General features: G+C 43.5%; 1 protein-coding gene across 3 annotated transcripts in view; it reads right to left on the reverse strand.

Annotated features, from left to right (window-relative positions):
• Positions 1-19888, reverse strand: part of AMBRA1 (autophagy and beclin 1 regulator 1) — a 190450-nt gene extending 170562 nt beyond the window's left edge. For all 3 annotated transcript variants that reach the window (XM_067557650.1, XM_067557649.1, XM_067557648.1), the window contains exons 1-4: positions 19687-19888; positions 1353-1607; positions 1006-1064; positions 49-232 (exon numbers count right to left, since the gene is read on the reverse strand). In XM_067557650.1, the coding sequence (XP_067413751.1) occupies positions 49-232; positions 1006-1064; positions 1353-1487 (378 nt within the window). In that variant the 5' untranslated portion in view covers positions 1488-1607; positions 19687-19888. The remainder of the gene's footprint in view (positions 1-48; positions 233-1005; positions 1065-1352; positions 1608-19686) is intronic.
• Between the last annotated feature and the right edge of the window lie 884 nt (positions 19889-20772).

Below are 20772 nucleotides of genomic sequence, written 5' to 3' on the forward strand. Positions count from 1 at the left end.
TGCTGCACAACAAATACTAAATGCTTACGTGTTTCAGAAGAGACTTACATGTAAATCCCAGATTCTAACCTCACCATCTAGGCACCCAGAAGCAATGAGTCCCGGGATAGTAGGGTGAAATGTCACACACCATGGTGTGCGCCGATGTCCAACCAAAGAATGGACACACTTGCCCGTTTTCACCTCTGTGATGTAGATATTGTGATTCACATGGGTGGAAGCCATGAGGGTCCTGGGAAAAGGAAAGGGTAGCATTAATACTGGGGAGGGTGGAGGAGAGGTACAAAAACAACATGATGAGCTAACTCAACCTGCTCCAACAGTACTATTATTATTGGTAGTAAGAATATGCAGGCACAGCCTTGACTCAGGTACATCCACATTTTAGAAATCTGGCCCTCAATTCTCTGTTACTGAGTGAAACCTACAAATATATTAGGGATAAAGCTCAGAGCCAGGGCACACAACCAAATCCTTCCTCTCTCTCCCCCAGCTCTCTCATTTGCTCAGGGCAAATGATATTGGGCTTCTTTCCCTCATTTTCCAATTCATCCCACTCACTGCCGTGCCCACCCCCTCCCCAATCATCCCTACTTCAAAGACATTAAACCTGCATCATCTTTCCTGCTTTTAGACTGTCAATTCCTTTAGGCAGGAAGTCCGAGATTTGACTCAGTGCGCTGGTACTATTGTACCTTATTGCCACTACATAATTTTTTTTGGTGACACCCTTTGCTGCCCAGCCCCTCCTCCTAACTCCCAGAACAGTTGGGCAGAGCTTCTTCCCTGAACATTATGCAACCCTGAGGCACACTCAGAAATTAAGTGCTGTGTATCTTGGGCTGCATAGCTGGATAGGTGACCTATGTGCTTCATCTCTACAGCTCAGAGACTTGCAGCCTCATATCTGAGGCCAGCTCTTGGTCTCTCAAGGGGCACGAGCTTTCACAGTCTTTGTTGGCATAACAAAAAGTTTATAAATGTAACAAAATAGAAGTCAGTTACCTATCTGGGCTGAATGCCAGCAAGAAGGTGGAACGTGGGCTGTCTGGTAGCTCAACTTTCTGAAAAAGCCAACGGAGCAGGAAAAGTGAGTGCCATATAATCGCATTCCCTTAACTCTTATCCAAGCACAGACAACATAGGGGGCCCCAAAGGAACGTACAACCCAAACCCAGCCACACCACCCAGGAACCTGGATGGGTCAGATACAGCATATGTACGGGCCTTATCTTACTCAAAGTGGAACATACCACAAAAATACAAATATTAAATATCTCCACATCCAAACCTAGCCACTACATTGGGACAAACCCACCCACCAGATGTGTCCTTCTGCCCCATCACCTTACCTTGCCCTCCCATTTCATCCATCGGGTTTTATCCTCCACCAGCTCCTGCAGAAGCCGCTGAGCACCCAGGGCTTGGGTGCCACGTTCTCTGCCCCACAGGATCCGCACAGCATTCTTCTCTGGTACAACCTTCATGGCTCTCAGCAGCCACTGTTACACTAGAGACTGGGATGATACACCAGCAGGTTCCAGATCACAACAGCCAAGAAGCTACAGGCAGGCCATCCACATTTCAAGAGGTTGCCTCATGAAACTCTAGAAAGGGAAGAGAACTATGTCAAAGGCAGCTTTCCTTGGGTGGAAAGAGAGAGGCTTCAAGATCCCATCCATTAGTTTTAAGACTGAACTACCCTCAACTACCACCCCCATTTCCTTTCTTCCATTATCAAGACCCTGCATATTCCATGATTCTACAGCTCAAGATTTGAAGAATTCTCCTCTTGGTGCACAGTTATAGCCCAGAATCTAAACTTTTGTCTTTTCTAAAGGTGACCTGCAAAGGAAAGAAAATTAGACTTGCACCCAATTTTTGCTTTTCTTCAAATGGGATATAGAAAGAAGACCTGAAAGGTTCTCAAAAAACACTTTTTCTGCCTTTAAAAAAAATTAAAAATTCAGGTCCTGACTAGGCTAGATGACTTGATGATAGCTAGAAAACTAGTACTGTATAAATGACAACACTGTAAGCACCAAGAGTGACAGTTCACCTGTTGAGGGGAAGGAATTTTTTTGTCAAACTGATTTTTGTGAATACAGATTCAGCTCTGACCAATTAACATTTTAAATACAAGAAGTCTTTGTTAAATACTCAGTGACTTTAGTTACATATCAAAACTTATGAACTTTCTCTTTGCCCTCCCTCAGGTACTCCGACAAAACAGGGAAGACCAGCCTTTGTGTTCCTGATACCTTTAAGTTTAAAATGAAGCAGAAAAAAACCTTTAAAAAGCCTTTTTGGCCTTCTTTATGTATCAAAAAGAAGCAATGAAGGACATGTCTACACTACAAACTTTGGTTGATGCAGATTATGTCAGAGTACAGCCACTGAAGTTTGTATGTTGCTGGAGCAGATGCATACTTAGCTGCTTGCATCAGCACTGCACATACTCAACAGGAGAGCTTATGTCAACACAAAGTACAATGTGCCACAGGTAGGTAACCCAATATCCCACCTGCCAGTGTCCAGACAATGCCTTTTGAAAATGTGGGATGTGTTAGGCATCAAGTTCCCATCATACATCTTTCTCCATCCCATAATGCCATCCATATCCCATAATTTTCATACTTTATTAAAAATCCCACAAACCCACATGGCACTTTACAGTGTCTGCCATCTTTGACCAAAGCATGGAGCCAGCAGAGCTCTGCACTATTCACATGAACATTGCAAACACAGGATGCATGATTATGCTGTATTTTCAGATACACAGGAAGCACCACAACAGCAGGGAACAGGATTTGTTTGCTGAAGTCAGCAAAAAAAATAACTCCAGGTTGTTGGTGGCATTCACAGAGCAGCTGCAGACAGTGTAGTGCCACTTCAGGGCCTAAGAAATGAGCACTACCTGGTGGGACTGCATCATAATGAAGGTTCAAGAGACAAGCAGCAACCACAGAACTTTCTGATGTGAAAGGCCACATGCCTGGATGTGTGCACCAAACTTGCCCCAGCCATTCAGAGCATGGCCATCAGAATGAGAGCTGCACTGCCACTGACAATGGAGAAGCGAGTGGCAATCGCACTCTGGAAGCTTGCACCACCAGATTGCTACCAATCAGTGAGAAATCATTTTGGAGCTGGAAAATCCAGTGTGATGTCATTGCCATGCAAATACGTAAGGCCATTAATTGTCTCCTGCAATGTAAAACTGTTATCCTTGGCAATGTGCAAGTTGTAGTGGATGATTTGTAGCAATGGGGTTCCTGAATGGTATTGGGGCCATATACAACACACATATCCTCGTTTCGGCACCAGCCTACCTAGCCACAGAGTGCATCTGTAGAAAGGGCCAGTTTTCCATGGTTATGCAAGCATTGATGGATCACAGGGGACACTTCACCAGTATCAATATGGGCTGGTTAGGGGAGATGTCTGACACACATCTTTAAGAACATAGGCCTGTTCAGAAAGCTGGAAGCAAGCACATTCTTTCCGAACTGGTGGATCACCAGGGGTGATGTTGAAGTGCCAATAGTGATTCTGGGAGACTCACCCTAGCCCCTGCTCCCCTGGCTTGTGAAGCTGTACATATCCATTTCAATAGCACCAAGGAAAGATTCATCTACTGGTTCAGCAGGTGCAGAATGATTGTTGACTGTGCTCTTTAGGCAGACTGAAGGGACACTAGAGATGTTTACTTACTACAATAGATCTCAGTGAGCACAATGGTTATAGCTGACTAGTGTGCCCTCCATAATATCTGTGAGGCAAAGGGGGAAAAGCTGCCACCAGGATAGAATGGGGAGATGGAGTGGCTGTCTGCTGACTTTGAGCAGCCAGCCACAAGGGCCAGTACAAGAGCCCAATGTGGAGCAATGCAGCTGACAGAGACTTAGTGTTCTTTCCAACAGTCAGCCACAATAGCATTCTGGGCTGGCATAATCTCTAGGCTGAGAACTTTGGGTGCTCCTAAGAAATGTGTAGTGTGTGCTGTACATTTAAAAACATGACAAGGTGTTTTCCTGAACCTATGGATTAAGTACTGCTGTACACTTACAAGCATCTTTTGCTTTGAGTAACACTGTGAATTCTGCAATATGTTGTGAACTAATGAAGATAATTTTATTCTCCAAAAATATAACTATGAGTAGGAAAAGCAAAGTGCAAAAAACACACAGGAAACATAATATAATTTAACAATTTATCAGAGTGGAACTTTAAAATTGGAAATGCAGTAAATGTTTCTGTTCATTTCAGTGCATAAATGTAATCCAGTGGGGCTACATATATACCAGCCATGGTTCTCACAGGTCAACATATGGGAAGCTATGGTTTTCCTTGCTGTAGAGTGGCATGAGAAGGATGTGGCTTGTGATGGCATGGGATATGTTGGGGCGGGGGAGGGGGCCAGCAAGAGCAGTTGTACAGAGAAGCAATCAATCAGAGTTCTCCAAGGACAGCAAATGGTGGGGATTCTGGGATTTTTGGACCTGTAGGTGGACCTGGCTCTGCAGTATTTCGATTTGCTGCCTAAGATGATTTCTTATGCCCTGCTGCATTTCCTTCTCCCGGTCTTGCTGGGACTTTCTCCTGTCTTCTTTCCTTCTCCCTGCTGTTGGTCAACATCCAAGCCTTTTGTTCATGGTCGAATGCAGCACTGGTTTGCAGGATCTCCCAGAACACATCCTTCCTTGTCCTCTTCTTTCTTCTCCTAGGGTAGGCTTTAGGCAGGTGTGGAGGGGACACCCTTCAAAAACTACCAGGCCAGAAGCTGCTGATAAAAAAAATTAAAATTAAAAAAAATAAAAAGACATGTACCATTGGATTTACAGTCTCAATGGAAAGCCAAAGATACCTTTCAAAACTCCTTTCCCTTATTCCCAGAAACATTTTTAATAAGAAATGCTTTTTGACACTTCAGCTTTGGTGTGCCTTAGCACAGCACTTCTCTCTAGCCCCAGACATGGTGAGAATGGCCTAAAGAGGTGGGGATGGGGAGATAGGATTTTCTGTAACAAGAAGAGCAAATAAATATTGGTTCCTATTTCATGAATGAGTATAGGGCAATGGCACTGAATACTGTCACTATTTTCAACAGGCAGTGGTGGTTTTTAGCAGATCTTTCACTCCTGAGGGTAACAAAGACACAGAGAACATAACTGCTACAGGTGGCCCAAAGCTATTCAGGCCCGTATGCCGCTAGCCCCTTTATTACAGTGGTGCCAGCCAAAGTCATTGTGGAGTGGCATGGGAAAGTGTCCTACCATGGAGGAAGAAATAAGGCTGCCATTCCTAGAAACCTTGAGGAGAGTGCTTTGCATGCTCCCACCCACTTACCCCAAAAGGGGCAATGAAAAGCAGATGGCACCTCTACCTCTGCTTGTATGAGTAAAACAATGAAAAGTCTACACCTGTGTCTCGTTAACTTAGAGGGGGGCCAAGGGCCATCTGTAAATTTAAACACTAAGGAAAAAATGCATGCACACACTTACCCAAGTTCCCTTCTCCTTCATCAGGCTCATCAGTGCTTGCCTGGCTGGTCCGGCTAGACTGTGGCAGAACCGTGAACAGGTCCTGGCTCATGGCATGGCATGGCTGGAGCCCCCCTGCTGTCTCTTGTTTACTGTAAGGGTCTCTGGGCTCCTCTAAGATATCCATGGTGGTCTGCAGGGTGCTACTGGTGGTGGTCTCAGCCAAGTATGGCATGCTGCCTGGCAAGTCTGTGGCTCGGCACCAGATCTATTGTTGGCCTCCCTGGCCTCGTAATATGCCTGCCACAGTTCCTTCACTTTCATGCAGCACTGCTGCTGATCCCTGTCGTACCCCTTTGCCTGCATCCCGTGCAATCTGTTCATACATGTCCACGTTTCTACAGCTGATCCGTTCCCAGGCCTGCACAGCCTCTTCTTCTCACAGGCCCAAGAGACCAAATACCTCCTGTCTTGTCCAGGCAGAAGAGCCTCTAGAGCATGGAGCTGGCATGGTCAGTTGGGCAGCAGCATGCAAAGAAGTGCAGCTAGGTGTGCTCACCAAGGAGGACAGTCAGGAAAGGCATTTAAAAAAAAAAAAAAAAAACATGCAGGAGGCTTCAAAGGAATATGTGAGGCTTCCAGTCTCTGTGACCCCTGCACAGTGAAGTTTACAATTGTGACTAGAGCAGTCACTGTCGCAGGGAATGGGGCATTGTGAGACAGCTGTTGGAGGACTGTTCCGATTGATACAGTTTGCACAGTGTCTACACTTGCACTGCATTAACCTCAGTAGGTTGGACAGCTCCATGCCATTCAGGGAAGTGGTTTTACTATGTCACTGTAACAAGGCACTTATATTGGCTGGAGACAAACTTGAGCATGGACACATTCACAAATATGTTAATGCAAGGAGATTTGCATAAGCCTCACTTCGTAGTGTAGCTCAGGCCTAGGTAATAGGGAATTGCAAGGGTTAGTGCTTGTCAAATCTATTAAAATGTTAAGTGCCATTTAAGGGCTAAGCATTGTTAGTAGAAGGTGCTTCTTTGGAGGGAGGAGAGGGAGAAAGTGTTTTTGTGGTCACTTGAAATATCAGACATTGTGACCACCTGATAGCTCAAACTGTTTAAATGGGCTGTTTGGTTGCCACAGATCCGGGTTGTTATCCAAATCTTTCCACATGCGAGTGACTCTCCAGACTGTCCAAATAAACACTCCACATGATACTACCACCTTTTGATCACTGCAGGTAGGGTACTGTTGAATCATCTCTACTTAGAAAGTAAACTGCTGGAAGGCAATGCCTTTGTGCACTCTGATTTTACAGCACTGAAAATACTGTCAATTCTCAATGGAGGAAAAAGTAAATATTACTACAAATATAGCAGAAATAAGGGACAGCCATGCGGACAAGAAAAACTAGATGGCCAAAGTACGAAGCTGGGAATTCTCACTAAAAACCTCACTTTATGGAAAAAAGCTTCTAACTTGCTAATCCAAGACAGTAATCACTTGCAAGGAGGAACTTGTCTGAAGATTTCAAGCCTGACAACCCAATCTAAAGGAGAGCATTTTCCTTTGTAAAAATATAAAAAGGAAGTTAACATGGTGAATCCTGAAGGCAGCCATCTAAAAGAAATGCTTCTCTTTTCTAGCTAAAAAAAAAAAAAGGGAACTAAATTCAATCCAAGATGTTATTCACTGGGAACTTTCAGTGGCATTTAAGAGTAATGACAGTAGGAAGAGCTTAGCCTTGTCTAGATTAAGGTAACTAAAATCCCAGTGCAGAAGTCCCTAGTGTAGACAAGTCCTCAATCTAGAATCTATTCTGAAGTCTGTTTGTCTTCAGCTGACAACAATTAGACCCTCTGCTAAGGAAACGCTTCACTGTAAAGCAAGACAGAACCACAAAAGCCACATCTCAGAAAGACTCTCTGAAGCCAACTGTGCAGGTGAAGAATCCCCAAGAAGCAAAAAGGGAAAGAGGAGAAGACATTGCCAGAAGTGGGGTATTGTGCAGAACTTCAGGACCTGCTAAACCATACCATCCTGTTTTCAAAACGTTAGCTTCGATTCTTTGGAATTCCAGGACATCAGATAAAAAAAAATGACCAGGAAGAGAAGATATTACAAAACATTAAGATGTTCGAGTGACAAGGTGAGTGAGGTAATATCTTTTATTGGACCAATTCCTGTTGGTAAGAGTCAAGCTTTGGAGCATACACAGAGCTCTTCCTCAGGTCAGGTCTTGAAGAAAATCTCTGTGTAAGCTCCAAAGCTTGTCTCTCTCATCAACAGACGTTGGCCCAATAAAAGATATTACCTCACTCACCTTGGATCTCTAATATCCGGGGACCAACATGGCTACAACAACAGCGCATTAAGATGTTTGTTGCTTTACAGTAACAAGCTTGCTCACTACATTAACATTTACAATTGTGCTTACTCAACCATGGATATTCACTACATGGAAATGACAAGTCCTCTTAGGTTCATTTTCACATTGCTATCTTAAGTCATTCTGCCTAAATCTTTACAGCATGTATAAATGACACGGGGTCATTAGACAGCTTGATGCCAACTGCTCAGGGGGAGGTGAAAAACTTTAATTTTATCTCAATTAATTATCTGGTCTCATATCCTGCTGCTTCAGGAAAAAAGCCTTAAATCTAAGAACCTGAAGGTTGAGCATGGGGAAAAGGATTATACCGAATGCAAAACAAGTGTTCTCTGAACCCATCCCCAGCTGAAACTTAGTATGAACTGATCTCTAGAAGATACTACACTCAGACCTGTTCACACCAGCTCAATTTGTGTTGGAGAAGGTTCTCCAAGAGAACAGTATTTGCTCCACCTATTGTGTTCTGGTCCCAAATTCATTGCTTTTTGGACTGAGGTTCTAGTTTATACAGAACAGATACTTTGGATCATGATCCTTGTGGAGCTTGCTACCACCACCATGGGGATTTTCTCTTGTTTGAAGGGATGTAGACAGCACCTACGTGATAAGCCGCTGAGCTGTCCAGCTTTCTATAACTTACTGTAGGGCTAACACACTGACCACATTAGAGCAGATCTGGAACACCCTCCCCCATCCTTCTCAAGAGACTATAAAGAAGTCTTGAATGAAGGCTAGATTATAGGGCCTCTCCTGAATCCTGTCTGGGGCTAACCCAATTAGACCTCACAAAAGCCAGAGGTACATCCTTTTCCAGCTTAATGGTGGCCTGAATGTTGTGGCGGGGGTAGCCTCAGTGGGGAAGATGTGCTCTGAAAGTATTTCAGATTGCATTTGTTCCCTGTTTGTAGGTTTTGTTTTGCTGTATCCAATTTAGGTGTGGGTACCAGCTATATTTACTGGCTTCACTTTAAAAGGCAAGAAACCTTTCACAGTCTTAATAATGGATTCTCTTAATGATTTTCTTACATTGAGCCAAATCCTGTGATTCTTGCCAGAATTCCCTATCAGCTTCAAAACTGTTTGTCTGAGGAAGAAAAGCAGCATATGGCACATACTTTGTGGTTAAATATTATTGCCAGATATGATACAGAATGCAACTGATATTACATCAGCTACCTGACCCAAAGGCTTGGAATGGTCTACATTCTGGCCTCAGCATAGACAGAAGGTGCAGGTCACTGGATCAGACCCATCTAGCTCACTGTCTCAGCAGTAGCACCCTTGATTCATTATACCCAACATTAAATATCACACCTGAAAGTTAAAAATCAGAGTGAGGAGCAGTATTTCCTTGACTCTCCTGCTCTAGGGGAAGACAAGTTTTTCCAGACAACTGGAAGATTAATTAGCAGAGAGTCATTAAAGACCTGAAAAACAGCCCACTGCACCAGGAAATCTCTACAAGTGGAAAGCCAGAAGGTTTTCTAAAACTGGTGGCTTTATTTTCTTTAATAGTTTTTCCTTCAGGGTATTTCAGAACACTACAAAATGCATGTTAGGCCATTCACAAGTGTGGAATTACCGAGCCCAGACCCAAGTCTCCCTAAATGCTGCTCCACAACAGCTGTTCTCAAAAGAGTCTTGAGAATTCCCAGTCCCTGAATGAGCTACACAAGTCCAACTGTAATTGTTCAGAAGCCATAAAGGAGGCCTCTAGTAATCCCAGAATGAATGCAGAACAGGAGACAGTGATAATTACAGTACACCAGAAAACTATAGGGTGAAGGATCATCATGACAAAAGGTCAGTGGGAAGCGCACTGAACGGACCTGACAGGAACTCACCTGCCCCAGAGGCAGTCCAAACAGAAATCTGCCCATAGCAGGAAGGTCAGACAAGAATATATCATTTTGGAACATTCATCAGGTGTTCTGTAACTGACAATGAGTAACTGGAGAACTCTACCATGTTGCAGAGATTAGGAGTCTCCCCATCTTTCCTTTCCCATTACCCTGATTGCTATCAGTTCCTGGAAAGTTTCTCAGGGAGTACAGCTGGTTTTGATGCAGGGGAGGATTTCCGAACTCGGTGTTGGCATAAGTGAATTATCCACTAAAGATACTGGGAAGGAATCTGTTATGGCTTTATAGGCTCTTAAAATAAGAATCTCATCGTTCTAGTACTGCCATGGATTGGTTGGTCATGTGCCAAGCCAACCACTGAAAGCCTTCTCTGATAAGCGCATATGAAAGGGCTAGCACCAGTTCTACCAGTAAAAAGGCTGAAAACAGCAAACGTTGTACATCTTCTGCACACAGCCTCCTTACAAATACATCCACGTTCTTTCAGCCTCCCTCCTGCCCGAAAAAGTCCTATGTGACTGACGAAGGCAACATCAAGTGAAATATAAAAGTTGCCTCTGCTTATGCAATCTGAAGGGCAACAGAAAGCAAGCAAGAGAACTTGCAAAGAAACCTGCTCGGGAAAGTGCCACTGTCTCAAAAGGAGAGAGCTGCACTGTTGGCTCCTGAACTCGAGTTTGGCCACAGAATTTAAGAATTCTAGGACTGTGTATATTTGTTTTAACAATTAAGTTGATACATTCCCCAGTGCCCTCTCCCAATGTGCGGGGAGTGCAATCACAACCCAAAATGAAGTTGGAGAAGACTGCGGGAAGAGTTAAGTGATGTGCTGTTGCCCGGAGAGGAAACCCACCACCACCACCAAAGGAAAACCTACACATCAGACACTAACACTTTGTAAACTGTCCCAGGCTCATGGCACAGCCCTAGCCATCCCAAAGATAGAATACAATGGATCACTGTGAGACTAGTGCCTCCTGGCCAGTCGGGCATAAAAAACTTATTTGGTCTCCAATAGTACACCCCACCTTGACATCCAGAAGACAGGTGCTTTCTACTGCGGATGCTACAATAAGTGCTGCTAATTTCTCAAAGTGCTTCCTCCTGCCAATCAATCAACTTCCCCTTCATTTTACTTGGGATTGATCTTGAGACAGATTTTCAAGACACCTATTTCTTTTAATAGCTGAGAAGAGAGCACTGTACACACTTACAACAGAGTTTGGTGTCAGCTTACTGTCCATGCAGTTCCCCAAAACTTTACAACTGGAGAGGTGATAAGACTGAACTCTCTGAGACCCACAGGTAAAGGCCCTCCAAGGAGGAGAAGCAGATGCCCATCACAACCCGTTGGAACCTAAGCAAAAAGCAAGAGCAAAACAAGCTTAACATAATTCTGTCCATTTCTGCTAGGTCCAGCACACAGGAACAATACTCCCAAAACATTCCACCCATTAACACAACCAGCATCTTTTCTGTACCATCTACTAAACTGAATCCAGACTGAAAGGAGTCTAGAATCTCATAGGTGAAGAGATGCTGCCAAAGGTAGCATTCCATAGTCTTAGCTGACCTTACCTGAGAAAGACTGGGAGGAGGGGCAGGTGTTGGCAAGGTCATTAGCCTCAGGAGCAGATTTAACCAACATTGGCAGGACCAACGTGTTTTAGGGCTGGTTCACACTGACCACGCAATTCGGCGGCAGTTGACGGGAGTTATGCAAACTACTTTGCGTAGTTTGCGTAACTGAGGTCGACTGCTCTGCTTCCCTTCTGCACGCTGTTCTCACTGCGCTGAGCCAACGGGAACTACAACTTCCTGATCAATTGAGCAGGTCTCATTGACCGCTCAATCGATCAAGAAAGATCGATCTGGCGGTGGCGATTTTGCCGCCGTCAGTCTGAACATAGCCTTAGAGATGTTGGGGAAAAAACAGTAGACAGAGTAATGGACTGAGACTCAGGAGACCTGGTTTCAATTTTCAGCTCTGTCACTAGCCAGGCTAGGTGAAGCCATGCAAGTCATTTTCCTCTCTGTGCCTCAGTTTTCCCATTTGCAAAATGGGGATAATGATCCTGCTCTCTTAGATGTAAAATACTATGAAAAGCACTAAAATAGCTAAAAATTACCTTGTTCAGAAAGGGACCCTAATTCTCCCACCAGATTTCACTAATTAAATAGTGAATTGAATCAATGCCCAGGAGGTGGCAAGGAATTCCAACACTTTCAAAACCTCTATTTTCAAGACAGGCAAGGTTGATTTCCCATTCCTGCACTGGCTCTATAGCCACGGTACTGGAGAGTGAGCAAACCAAAGAATCATTTTCCACAAAGTAGTCTGATAACTCCTTGCAGCATGAAGTACTGGAATCTGAACTATGAAAAGGCAGTTGAGAATAACATGGCCCTCTATTCAAAACAGTTCCACTCCTCTAACCTTTACAAGGTTATAGCAGAAGAAAAGGCCCTCTCAGCATTCTTCTCTGTAGTGGCATAAGACCATACGAATTTCTGAAGCTGTAGTCCATCAGCTTCACACCTAGTCTTCTGTCTAGTGACTCTAATCCTCTGCTTTAGAACTTCATTTGTTGCATGTCATCCATGAACCATATCATCATAACCACATAGCTCCTGTTCTTCCTGCTTTTATTCAAACTTTAAAGAAATACTTCTTTCTGGGGTTTGAAGACAGCTGCAAGGAAGTTTAACAAATATGCAGTGGAGACAAAGTATGTTATCATGCAAAACTTAAATAAGGATTTCAGAGCACTTCATGCAGTGTTAAACCCAACACCTTTCATTCCTATGACACAGGCATTATAAAATGGGTATAGCTAGGTAAACTGAGGAATAAGGAGATAGAATTACTTATTAAGCATGACACACCAGAACAGTGGCAGAACTAAACTAGAACTGCAGAATCCCAATACTCAGTACTCTGCTCTAACCACAAGCCTACACTGTTCCCTGGTACTTGATTATACCATCTGAGATATAGTTTCATGCATTAGTCTATGTAAGTTCCCACTACAGTGCACTACAATAAAGAAAAAAATTCCTACCCAAATTTGAAATGTTCTACCATTTATTATTTTAAACATTCATGTAATGGTCTGCTGTTGCTGGTGACCTGTGTCTTGTAGCACAGGATGCATTCATGAAATTCTACTTTTTGGCCGTCACTGACTCCTGACTTGCTCATGAAAAATCTGCACTGTAGACTTCACTGGAAACAGTAGTTGCCTGAAACTATTTTGGCCATTGCCTTTGAGTCTGAGAACCCCATGAGATAAGATAGAAAAGGATAGATAGGACATGTTCACCATTGTGCAAGAGGGATTTCAGCAACATTAGAGGTTTGACCTTCTAATCTTTGTACAGAAAGCTCTCACTGAAGTCAATGGAAAGTCAACTTGTGTGAAGACTATATAACTGGGCCCAGAGTTAGGGATGAGGAGGCACTTTCATTTAAGGCTGTGTTTTTAGACTTTAACTGTCTCAAACTATTACCCTGTGGGCTGAAGGTTCTCAGCCCAGGGAGACTTGGCAGAATAAAAACTACCAAACATGCCAGTATTGAGATATTGAAAAAGAATAATCCATTCATTCACACTTTTTGCATCCTTAAATTTTAAAAAGGTTCAATTTAAAGATCTCCATACTTGCCATGGACCAAGTTCTCAATGAGAGAGAAAACCTTTTGTCTGTTTGAAAATACCTGGTTTAGACATAATGGGATAGTAAGAATTCCATGCTGTGATCTTCTACTGGGATTTTAAATGCAAAGTGTACTGCTCAAAAGGAATATGCATCTTCAACCTGGCATATTTCAATTTCTCATCAAAAAAGAAAAACTCTTTCAATGCGAAATTACTTTGAATTGTTTTAATTCTACAAAAGGGAAATTCAGTGCCAAAAATGTGTTAAACTAATTATATTTGAGAATGTAAACACAAGTCAGGATATTCAAGTTAGTGTTGCTGCAGTGATACTAACAACCACTTTGCACAGACATCAAACAGCACTCTCATCAATATAAAATATTGTGCAAGTACACCAAGGAGTTAGTTGCCAGGAGCACCTAAATTGGAATGTCCTGACTTCTGTGTTTAAATTCCCCAGTCATAATGATGAGTTTTTGCATGAAATATAGAAAAGATAGATAACATAAAAAGATCAACTGATACCAAAACTGAAAGAGACAACAGGGATTAAAATATGGTGCCGAGAAGACAGAAGACTTAAGGAGATGGTTTTCATGATAAAATAGTTAAAGAAGAGAACTCTTCAATTGATAGAGAAACAGAAAAACTAAGCTGACAAAAGATTTAGGTTAGTTATTGACAACAAGATCACAAGAGGAAGTGCCAAGGAAAAGCTGAGAGGTACCAACACTGCAAAGACTGACAAATAGGTTCAGAGAGACATTTATGGGGAAAATTTCCTTCAAAATGTAGGTGGTCAGATTGGTCAACCCAACTGGTCTTCTCTAGCTCTATCATCTACAGCTCAGACTTAGCACATGTATAGCAATTTTCATTTCCAAACAAACTTCACAACTCCATGGGAGCTGCATATTAGCCCCAAGCAACAAATGAGGAAATGCACAGAAAAGAGAAGTGATTTGCTCAAAGCCAAAATGTGAATCAGTGGCACAACTGAGATCAGAACACTAGAGTTCCTAGTTCCCAGTCCAATATTCTTAGACTGTGCCTCTCTCTCAAAAGTATAGTATGAAGAGGAATGGGGAACAAAGTGTAAATTAACACCCCCCCCCAAATAAATTAGCTCTTTTGGGATAGAGAGGTAACAATCCTACAATCTAAAGGCCCAAGGTAAGGCAAACATACAGGAACACAGTAAATGCCATATGGAATCAGACCCCAGGTTCATCTAGCCCAGTAACCTGTCTCTGACAGGGACTAAAACCAGATGTGGTCCACTGATTTCAGTGGAACTACTCAAAGCAGTATGTGTGCAAGTTTTTACAGAACTGGGGGCCTAACCCTGTAAACAGATTTGCTGCTAACAATGGGCAGAATTAGATCTTTTACAGATTCAGGTTGAGCTTGAGGGTATGTGCCCCCAAAACCAGTACTGGGAAAAAGGAACTGGAAGCAAGCACCACACCAAAACACAGAGAGTTCTGTGTGTGATTCCCTAATTTACAGAAGCAGGCAGGTATACAAAAAAGGCAACTGAGAGCAGGTGTGACTTGGCCAAGTGCTGAAGCATTTCTGAATGAAGACCATCTAAAGAAGAGATGGGAGTAAAATGTTTGGGCTTTTGACCAGGATGTACATCAAGTTCTACTTGGACAGACTATCACCAATACAGCAGGAAAACAGAGAGGCAGGAACATTTGTTTTTTTAAGTGACAGGATGGTTAACAAGACATGTTAATTTCAACACTTATTCCTTTCCCCTTCTAACTTATGCCAATAAGTCTCTTATTGGCCTGGAATTTCATACGCCCAGCCTCAATCCAAAAGAAAAATTTCTTGGAAATGTTCAAGGGAATCAGAGAGGAAGGATGAGATAGAAGCTTGTGGGAATTATAAATTGCACAAGATGCAGGATAAATGTTACATGCTCATGTCTAACAACTTCTGTAAGACCAAGAATGTGGTACCCGGGTTATCACATCTGCCAACAGGGTGTGATAACTCAGCTGTACTATTTATTGGATGTGCACTCAAAACCGCATGTGAAGGTTCTTCATGGAAGTAAAAAGATGAGCTCTGCCAGCACATGGATTCAGACAATTCTCCTCTACACCCAATCACAACATCCAACCCCACTTGGAGGCTTCAGAGTAGAGCCCTGCACGAGACTATTTTTTTTTTAAATGCCACTCCCGGCCCACCCTACAATAGCCACCACATCCAACCATTCCTGAATTGTTTCTTACATTTTTATCCTGCTTCCATCTACAAAAACCTAAGATCCCACAAGACAGAGAGATTCCCCCATGCTACTGGGGAAACCCCCCCACCCCACACACACACACACCAGTAATTTTTATGTATATATAAAAACACTGAATTCAGACAATTTTTACCACTATAAGAATAAAACAAATCCTGCTTAAGTCATGTAAAAAAAAAAAAAAAAAAACACACCACCACTTGAATTCCTGTTACAATAGACATCAAATCTCTTTCTATCCCTCGCTTAAATTTAAGTATGAAAAGTTTTGAAGTGTTTTCCTGCAAATACCCGCAGTCTAGTTTTTTTTGCCCACCCAATCCCGCTTGCAACAAAGTACATTTTACACATTCCTACTATTATGACAGCGGGTCCTGTAGGACCCGCAAGATCCCAGTCCCTCTAGAGGGTTCTGTTCCAGAGAACAGATCATAAAAATTAGAGATAAAGGCTTATTAGGTCACATTTATGCTCCACTTTGTTGGGTGTCAAGGCAAGATTGTTCTCGTCTATTCCCTGGGCCTTTATCCACTCCTGTTTTAAATGTCCCAAGCAATGGGGCTTCCACCTCTTCCATTGGGACACTATTCCACCGTTTAATAGATCTCACCATTAGTAAGTTTTTCTTATATTCCTGCCTTCTCCTCTACACAATTTCATATGGTTACTTCCTTGTGGGCCATTCTACACTATTCCTCTCCAACCCCCTTATTTTGAACTCAATATTTAATTCAATCACTCTCCCTGGTAAACTGGGTTAATGAATATGTAGTAAGAATCAAACAGATTCTTCATACCAGATATCCTGTTACCCTGCAATGTCCCCTCTTCAAAATGTCACACCCAGACTTCCAATAACGTAACCTCAGTGAAAATACAGGAGTAACAGGACATGCATAGTACCAGTGATTAGGAGTGCCCTGAATTCAGTAAGTTCACTAATCACTGCATTAAAAGTATATGAAGTATCAGGAAAAAAGTTTTGAGAAAAATAAATACTAATGAGTAAAGAAAGCAATACAAGAAAGTATTCAAATGTACACTTGTGAAGGCAGTTGGGAAATCCTAAAAGACACAACAGTCTACAACAGGGATTCCTACACTGTACATATGTATCACTGGTGGTACACGAGCTTGATGTTTCACATCACAACTTTTTTTTTTTTTTTAAATAAAGATAATGGTAGTGAAACCAATCCAGTTTGGGGGCTGCTGCACTACAATTTCTTTACAAAGAATGCAAGTAATTGCTAGTTGATTCAGATGCATAAGTGAGTGCTCAAATATCTGAAGTTAAGAAACCTGTATAGGAAATGGAAAAGTGGGAATGCAAACACTCAGGTCAATTGCAGCTTTCAGAGAAAACAGCAGAAAAAAGTAGTGCCAAGGAATATAAATGGAGCGAGGGGGGCGGGGGGGAAGGAAGAAGGGAGTGAAAGCAGTATTAGAGAGAAAGCAGGTCCATTATTAAGTAAAGATGACAATGCAATGTGGGACCGCATTTTAAAGTCTGCCTTCAAAGTAAAAATATAAAGACATCATAAAATAGCTATTGATAAGGAATAGGTGAGTTTGAATTTACAAATCAGGATGTTTGGATGATATTCACCCTAGAATGAAAAACTATAGTCAAGCAGCATACCAACCCATTAACAATTATTTCTAGAGAGCAATGAAAACATTCCAGGTATCAAAAGACTGGTACCTAAAACCTCATTTGCTTTTTGCCTACCTTCTAAAAACTATTTTTTTTAAATCACTGATTCACAGTGATAGTGGGTAATAAAACTACTATCAACAAGCAGGATTGGCGGATTTATAATTAACAATTACTAATTAATCGTGGATGAACAGAGTGGATGTTATATTTGAATTTTAGCAAAAAGTCTCAGACAGGATCCTATGATGTCTCACTCAAAATTAATTCAAATGTTCTTAGCTATGGCCCTCTCAAATGTATTGAGAACTAGCGGAATAATATCAATATTTAATTTAGTTTAACAGCAATGTACTGGACTGGCACATACTGTATGCTGCTACAGGTTCACTGTTAGGTCCCATTTTAAGATCAGCAAATTGGAAAGAAGGGAGTAAAAAGCATAATGAAATTTGCATATCCGAATTGGGAGAATTATAAAAAATGATAAATACTATGAATGAATGAAAATACTATGGTTCTCACACAAACATCTGTAAGCCCTCTGCCACTTGGTCAGGCAGCAGAGAACATTCTCCTTAAGCATATCTGCAAGGCCATGACCTTCTCCATACTCAGGCCCTACACCTGCCTGAGTCCATCTGCCAGTTTTTGCCGTTTTATTTAAAAAATAAAAACCACACACACCCACGCAGGTTGTTTCTCTCTCCCCCATATTACTGGGACACACTCCCACATGGAAGCCGACTGCATGGGGAAAACAGTGCTGTCAAAAGAACAAAGTAAACTGAAAAAAAGTTTTCTCCTCCAGTGTCTCAATTCTTACCTATACAATCTGAACTATAAACCATAACAAGATTAGGCAAACAAACAATCTTCAAAGAGAGACATGATTTTTAAGATGAAAATATCCCTTTAAAAATCTACACCCTACAATTAAGCAATTCACTTGCACCTCCTCTTCTCTGTGAATGGCCTCCCTGCCCTTTTGGAGATTTGTTCTTCCACCTCCACAGGGAAAGCCTGTGCCTGACTTCACCTTATACTCTAACTCATTCAGCAGCTGGAGGAGTTTGTACCAGAGCCTCCCTGTGCAGGATAGTACTAAGATATATGAATTTAAACCATCAATGATTTTAACGATTTTCCACAATGACCCCAACTCCTGGCCCTCTTGAATGAACAATTGAGACCTTACTAGCATGGAAAGCTGTGTAAATCTAGACCTTACCTCTAAGAATAGGAACTCAAAGTCAATGAGAAACTGAAATACCTAATCTTCTCTCATAACTGCTTTGTAACACCACATGGCTGCCAAAGACCAAGATACTTTACTTCCACATCACCAGGCTAATGTGTACTGAACAGTGTACTCATAACAAATTACTCTCTTTCCTAAGAGCAGACTGTATAGTAAGTGGCATTACAAAACATATTCTATCCCAAAACTATAGTGATAAAATAACCTTCTCTCCTACGCTCACATTTCACAACACCACTGACCACTATAGGAATCATTTTGTAAGACAAGTTTTCAAGGACAACCGGCAATTTATGTTTAATTAAACTCGGCTGTCTTAATTTTTGGTAGCTCAGTACATTTTGTTTATTGCTTTTAAATATTAAGTCTTGTTGCATGTACAGTGTGGTCATGATATATTCAACTTGGAGATAAACACTGTCCTCCTGCTTCTGTTTCCATACACTTGCTGCAGAATAGCAGTTATACCCCAGCCAGAAAAGTGAAAACAGAATTAACCCCATCCTTTCTACCCTGGAGTGTAAGGAAAGGTGCGATGACTGAACGGAGCTGGCAACAGAAAAGCGTAGCAAAGGAGCACAGGACAGGCCACTCCTCCCTTGCTGCTGCTATTTAGCGACGTTTCCCAGGCCAGTGACTAGTCCAGTCTCCGGTTTAACGCGGCAGTGGAAACGCAGATCGGAGCCTCCTCCGACGAGCAGGAAGCCATTCACTTTCACTCACGGTGACTCGGATTTTCGTTGCCTGGGGCTGCCGGACGATGGCATTTTCCAGGCCTGTCCCCAGCTAGGGCAAGCGGAGCCAGCCAGCCTGTTCTCCGGAGCAGCGGGAAGCCCAGGCGCTGCTCCTGGTCTGGGGAGACTCCCCGGGGCACCCGGAGACCAAGTTATCACCTCCCCGGATCCCAGGTTGAGGGCAGCGCCCCCGCAACCGGCCCCGGGCCCGCTTCGCCCCAGCACCCGGAGGGACCCGCTGGTGCCTCCCAGCCCCGACACCCGCCGCCCCCAGCGGGTCGCTCCCGTGGCCGGTGCCAGGCGGGGCCGGACAGGCCGTGCTCAGCCAGGCCGGGCCGAGTGCCTAGGCCCGGAGCCTACCTGGTACAGGAAGGGCCGGGGCCTGGCTCGCCGCGTAGCCCGAGGCGGCGGGGCGGGGTCGCGGCGGGGCGGGGGGTCCCAGGCGCGGCGGGACCTGGCCTCGGGGGACTAGGCCGAGCTGCTCGCTCTTCTCCTCCGCCGGCCGCCTCCCTCAGTCCTGCCGCCGCCGCCAGCTCCGAGAGAACCTCCGCCAGGGCGGGTAGATGAGTGCCAAGCAACCGAGCCAGGCCCCAGCAGCCGAGCAACAGAGCCCGAGCCAGGCCCTAACAGCCGAATCTAGATTAGCCGCGCCAGGCTCTACTAGCTGAACGACGAACGATTCTCCGGAGTTATATAAACAGGAAAATCCAGGGCGCCCGGCGCAGCTTGGGTTAGGGTAGAGCAATGGAGCCCGGATATGAGGATGGCTGGAGGCCCAGCTCCCGAGTCCCTGGTTGGGTTAGCCATTGGAATGTGCGAAGGCCAGGGCAGAGACGCCAGGTTGTGCTAGAGGCTGTGGCTGCCCTGAGCCCTGCAGAAATCATTGCTAGGATCCAGGACCCAACATGCCAAGCTTGGTCACCCACAGGACACATGCCTGGAGCCTGTGCAAAGGAGTGGGGTGGCAAGGGGTCATTGGCCACCCACTGTGTGTGTGGATGTGGAGGGAGCCTGGTACTGATCTTTCAGTTGCTTCCCGGTACAATTCAAAGTGTTGATGACACTCTGTAAAGCAAGGGAGGGAAGGCCCTAGCCCAGAAGTCACTCCCTCTTCTCAGCCAGCAGATACAGTCAAGTATCTGAAGTATGAATGGCACTTTCTCTGATGTGCTTTCTCCATATTCCATTGTGCATACGGAACATTTCCTATAAAAATTTGTGAAGTCACTACCTAATACCTTTAAGCATGTACATAACTATGCATGTGACTAGTGTCCTGTACATCAGTGGGACCACTCAGATAAAGTTATACATGCACACAGGCCATTGCAGAATGGGGACCCTGAATTGTAAACTCCCTGGGACAGAGACTGTCTCCTTTGTTATGTTTCTGTACAGTGCCTAGTACAATGGGGACCTGAGCCTTGTCTAGGGTTCTTACATTAA

The sequence above is a fragment of the Emydura macquarii genome, unplaced genomic scaffold (genome assembly GCF_026122565.2).
Source record: "Emydura macquarii macquarii isolate MOO-44397 ecotype Brisbane River unplaced genomic scaffold, CSIRO-AGI_Emac_v2 contig_1876, whole genome shotgun sequence".
Lineage (NCBI taxonomy): Eukaryota > Metazoa > Chordata > Testudines > Chelidae > Emydura > Emydura macquarii.